Source organism: Nanorana parkeri, unplaced genomic scaffold (assembly GCF_000935625.1).
Source record: "Nanorana parkeri isolate BGI_ZX_2015 unplaced genomic scaffold, ASM93562v1 scaffold1610, whole genome shotgun sequence".
Taxonomy (NCBI): domain Eukaryota; kingdom Metazoa; phylum Chordata; class Amphibia; order Anura; family Dicroglossidae; genus Nanorana; species Nanorana parkeri.
The window spans coordinates 344,963-350,949 of record NW_017307878.1 but is presented as its reverse complement, the minus strand read 5'-3'; the positions used below and the strand labels follow the sequence as shown (position 1 = coordinate 350,949).

Sequence of the window (5,987 nt, the reverse complement as noted above, 5' to 3'; positions counted from 1 at the left end):
GGGGTCTGTATATGGAGGGATGGCGGCCTCATGGTATATATGGTATATATATGGAGGGATGGCAGTCTCATGGTATATATATGTGGTCTCTATATGGAGGGATGGCAGTCTCATGGTATATATAGGGGGTCTGTATATGGAGGGATGGTGGTCTCATGGTATATATAGGGGGTCTGTATATGGAGGGATGGTGGTCTCATGGTATATATAGGGGGTCTGTATATGGAGGGATGGTGGTCTCATGGTATATATAGGGGGTCTGTATATGGAGGGATGGTGGTCTCATGGTATATATAGGGGGTCTGTATATGGAGGGATGGTGGTCTCATGGTATATATAGGGGGTCTGTATATGGAGGGATGGTGGTCTCATGGTATATATAGGGGGTCTGTATATGGAGGGATGGTGGTCTCATGGTATATATTGGGGGTCTCTATATGGAGGTCTCATGCTGTATAAAGGGCTCTCTGTATAGCTATGGGAGATTGTGATCCTCCTCTGCCGGTATACATCGTGTGTAGGACGGGCCGTCTCCCGGTATAGCGGATCGCAGGCTGTAGCGGAGTTGAGGCGGTCCGCAGCCCCGGGGGTGACATGGGGGGGGGAGGGCTGGTGGCGGCCGATCGGGCGGAGGAAGATGCTGAGACCCCCAGCTGGAGCCCCATGTGACCGGGGAGTGTCTGGCTGACTGGCCGGGGAGGGAGGGGGGTGAGGCGGCCTCTGCTGCTCGGATGGCCGCAGTGTGAGCGGCGGATTTGCTGTACGGCTGCACGGAGGAGGATCGGCGAGGACATGGCCGGGATCCTGAAGGTAAGAAGAGAACATCGGCCGATACGGCACGAATTCTGCATGAGAGCGCAGATCGCACACCGAGACATGACCGAGACATCCGCCGATCAGTGTGAGAAATGACCGAGAGATCCTGAGTGAGATCTGAGTGACAATTGAGAGTGAGATCTGAGTGTTAGATGAGTGTGCGTGCCTTGACACATGAGTGACACCGTGTCATGTCTGCGTTCAGTGACACCATGTTATGTCAGCGCTCAGTGACACCATGCCATGTCAGCGCTCAGTGACACCGTGCCATGTCAGCGCTCAGTGACACCGTGCCATGTCAGCGCTCAGTGACACCATGCCATGTCTGCGTTCAGTGACACCGTGTCATGTCTGCGCTCAGTGACACCGCGCCATGTCTGCGTTCAGTGACACCGTGTCATGTCTGCGCTCAGTGACACCGTGCCATGTCTGCGTTCAGTGACACCGTGCCATGTCTGCGCTCAGTGACACCGTGCCATGTCTGGGTTCAGTGACACCGTGTCATGTCTGCGTTCAGTGACACCATGCCATGTCTGCGTTCAGTGACACCATGCTATGTCAGCGCTCAGTGACAGCGTGCCATGTCTGCGTTCAGTGACACCGTGCCATGTCTGCGCTCATTGACACCATGCCATGTCTGCGCTCAGTGACACCATGTCATGTCTGAGCTCAGTGACACCATGTCATGTCTGAGCTCAGTGACACCGTGCCATGTCTGCGCTTAGTGACACCATGTTATGTCTGTGCTCAGTAACACCAGGCCATATCTGCACTCAGTGACACCGTGCCATGTTCAGTGACACCATGCTGTGTATGAGATGCTCTCTGCTTAGTCTGAGCTTAGTGACACCATGACTAGTGTGAGTGACAGTTGGGGACACCAGGGTTTGGGTGAGATCTGAGTGAAGCTGCCCATACATGAGAGTTCCCCAATCCTGTAATTGCCGTCCTGATTGGGTGACAATTCCATGTGCACTCCCTCTGTAGCCAGCGCCTCAGGGTGACAGCGGACATGTGGGGAATCCCCCCAACGCCCACCCCCCGCCCCCCTCCGCTTACACTTGTCAGGTGACCAGAGCTGAGCTTACACTTGTCTGATGACCAGAGCTGAGCTTACACTTGTCAGGTGACCAGAGCTGAGCTTACACTTGTCAGGTGACCAGAGCTGATCTTACACTTGTCAGGTGACCAGAGCTGAGCTTACACTTGTCAGGTGACCAGAGCTGAGCTTACACTTGTCTGATGACCAGAGCTGAGCTTACACTTGTCAGGTGACCAGAGCTGAGCTTACACTTGTCAGGTGACCAGAGCTGAGTTTACACTTGCACAGAGTTCAATCACAGCAATGGCTGAACATATGGATGAGACCTACCAGCAAAGGTTTCTATCAGAGGAGGTCATGTGACGTGCTGCCATCGGGTTGCCTTGATCTGTTCAGTTGGTTTTGCAGTTGAACCAGATTTAACTGCCTGCAGACTGATCCTTGTGTACGGCCAGCACTGCGCTCCTGGTGCTGTTGTCATCTGCATGAGACTCTGTGGCAGAGATGGCAAAGTGACCGGTTCTCTTGATAGCGAACTCTTCCCCCCACCCTTCCCCTACACCGATACTCACCTTCGTCACACTCAATTGGCTGGTACCTGTTCATATGGGGAAGCATGTGACCATCTCGCCTTGCTCCCTGGATTGGAGTGACCAATCGCCAGGCCTGAATACTGTCACCTGATGGAGGGGAGTAGGTCATTAAGCTCCTGACACAAGATAGAGCTCACACAGGCAAGGGACCCAGGGCAGGTGTCAGTGGGTGGCGATGGGGAGGACAGGAGTTGGGGATTGGGCTCAATGGGCAAAGTGACCGATTCTGATTTAAGTGCGTTCACATTGATTTCTATACAAGAAAAAAAAGGCAGCAGGATAGGACATGCCGCATTTACTAAAACGCACCAGGATGCATGCCAAACACATGGAGTATTCCTCCATAAGATCCCTTCAAAGCCCCAAACTACTTCATCAGATGCAAAATGTTCATACTGCTGTAGCCCCTTTGCAGCATCCAACTTAAAACTGAATGCCAAGCACAAATATTTTCATTCAGGCTCCACCCACTACAGGCTCCACCCACTACAGGCTCCCTGCAGAAAACTATAGAAGGGGGCGGAGATGATACCAGTCACCCTGCACAAGGAGAGAGAGCAGCAGTGACCGGTCTTTATTACAGGAGTGGGCGGAGACAAGACCAGTCACCCTGCACAAGGAGAGAGAGCAGCAGTGACTGTTCTTTATTACAGGAGGGGCGGAGACAAGACCAGTCACCCTGCACAAGGAGAGAGCTGCAGTGTCCGGTCTTTATTACAGGGGCACTGATATAGCACATGGGACCTCCATGCATACTTATTATTACACAGATAATCTCGAAAACACCAATCTTTATTCTTATTTGCCAAAATCAAGTAAAAAGTATCAGTTTGACCCATTCCTTATCCCTCTGCACCTAGTATTGGTGTAGAATCAGCTCAGATGGAGGGAGATGCTGAACTTGTATGAATGCCGGGTCATGTTAGCTGGGAGTGAGCGATGGGTGAGTCACATGGAAGTTCAATAAAGTTCAGTGGTGACTGAAAGTCTGTATGAGGCCTGAAGATTTTATAATCAGGGGTATGCAACCTCGGCAGTCCAGCTTGGGAGAAACTACAAATCTTATCATGCGTCTGCTTCTGGGAGTCCTGCCTGTAGCTGTCAGGGCCTTGCAATGCCTCATGGGACTTGTAGTTCAACAACAGCTGGAGTGCCATGGTTGCCCACCCCTGCTATACATCAAATAATGATTTGGGCCAGCTTTGAGTCGTTATGATTATCCATTACCTCTAAGTACCCGAAATGCGTAGGTGTATGTGAACTAATATTAAAGGCTTTTGGACATTCAGACTGTTAGTTTCGTGCTCTCGGACTCTATTCACTGATGTTGGGGCTAAGCCCTGCCCACCTGCTATTGCCCTGTCCAATGATAGTGCCTCACTGACCAGTATGGAGGAGCCTCATTGGACAAGGGGATGGCAGTGGGCAGGGCTTAGTGCCAGAGTCAGGGAAATCAAGTAATTAGTAAAACCAGTTTCAGAGGGGCACACAGAAGAAGCTTTCCTGCCTAAAACTTACCACATATTACAATCTGATGGCAAATACCTATGTACCGCAAGGGTCTGCCTGATTGTATACAGCTTGATTGGATAGGTAGGTCATCATACTACATAGATGATTGGATAGGTTAGGTAGGTCCTCGTACTACATAGTGGTATAGATTAGGTAGGTCCTCGTACTACATAGTGGGATAGATTAGGTAGGTCCTCATACTACATAGTGGGATAGATTAGGTAGGTCCTCATACTACATAGTGGGATAGATTAGGTAGGTCCTCATACTACATAGTGGGATAGATTAGGTAGGTCCTCATACTACATAGTTGGATAGATCAGGTAAGTCCTCATACTACATAGTGGGATTGATTAGGTAGGTCCTCATACTACATAGTGGGATTGATTAGGTAGGTCCTCATACTACATAGATGGTTGGATAGACTAGGTAGGTCCTCATACTACATAGATGGTTGGATAGACTAGGTAGGTCCTTATACTACATAGATGATAGACTAGGTAGGTCCTTATACTACATAGATGATAGACTAGGTAGGTCCTTATACTACATAGATGATAGACTAGGTAGGTCCTCATACTACATAGATAATTGGACACGGAATGTCAGAACGGTGTCCACACTGTAAGAATTCCCATCTATACCTGTTTTGGTGACAACCCAACATTTTAGATTTTCTTTCACCTTCATTGATCACCAGAACAAACACAGGGGCATCTCCCTAACAGGGACACAGACAGCAATACAAACCTCAGAGGTGATCTAATCCTTCTCCACTCCATCCACAACTAAAAAAATGTTTGGCCTTCAGTTGCCGTCTGATTTTATTGGTCATACAGAAGCATAATGCAAGGTTGGTTTTTTTTCATCGATGTGCATGTGATTGGCCGGTCTTTCCCTGCATGTGATTGGCCGGCCTTTCCCTGCAGGTGATTGGCCGGTCTTTCCCTGCATGTGATTGGCCGCCCTTTCCCTGCAGGTGATTGGCCCGTCTTTCCCTGCATGTGATTGGCCGGCCTTTCCCTGCATGTGATTGGCCGGCCTTTCCCTGCATGTGATTGGCCGGCCTTTCCCTGCATGTGATTGGCCCATCTACAGTCAGACAATCATCATATTGAACAATCCTGTGTGTGTGTCTCATGTGTGATGTTTTATCCCGGAGATCACACAATACCTTGTTACTGTTTAGAAACATTGTTGATCTTTGTGTACACAGTTGGAGACATTCGGAGTCGTGATATATTTGTATACAGCAGATGGTAGCGGGATGACTTTGTGTTCTTGGCCTGTAAGAGGTTGGTCCTCTTATTCCATACTGGTAATCTTTGTCTGTACTGGTCCTCTTATTCCATACTGGTGATCTTTGTCTGTACTGGTCCTCTTATTTCATACTGGTAATCTTTGTCTGTACTGGTCCTCTTATTCCATACTGGTAATCTTTGTCTGTACTGGTCCTCTTATTCCATACTGGTAATCTTTGTCTGTACTGGTCCTCTTATTCCATACTGGTAATCTTTGTCTGTACTGGTCCTCTTATTCCATACTGGTAATCTTTGTCTGTACTGGTCCTCTTATTCCATACTGGTAATCTTTGTCTGTACTGGTCCTCTTATTCCATACTGGTAATCTTTGTCTGTACTGGTCCTCTTATTCCATACTGGTAATCTTTGTCTGTACTGGTCCTCTTATTCCATACTGGTAATCTTTGTCTGTACTGGTCCTCTTATTCCATACTGGTAATCTTTGTCTGTACTGGTCCTCTTATTCCATACTGGTAATCTTTGTCTGTACTGGTCCTCTTATTCCATACTGGTAATCTTTGTCTGTACTGGTCCTCTTATTCCATACTGGTAATCTTTGTCTGTACTGGTCCTCTTATTCCATACTGGTAATCTTTGTCTGTACTGGTCCTCTTATTCCATACTGGTAATCTTTGTCTGTACTGGTCCTCTTATTCCATACTGGTAATCTTTGTCTGTACTGGTCCTCTTATTCCATACTGGTAATCTTTGTCTGTACTGGTC

At 48.4% G+C, this 5,987-nt stretch overlaps 1 protein-coding gene across 1 annotated transcript in view; it reads left to right on the top strand.

Annotated features, from left to right (window-relative positions):
• The first annotated feature begins 623 nt into the window (after nucleotides 1-623).
• Nucleotides 624-5,987, top strand: part of ST6GALNAC3 (ST6 N-acetylgalactosaminide alpha-2,6-sialyltransferase 3) — a 219,508-nt gene continuing 214,144 nt past the window's right edge. Inside the window, exon 1 of the mRNA XM_018570848.1 lies at nucleotides 624-810. Coding sequence (XP_018426350.1) covers nucleotides 793-810 — 18 coding nt within the window. The 5' untranslated portion in view covers nucleotides 624-792. The remainder of the gene's footprint in view (nucleotides 811-5,987) is intronic.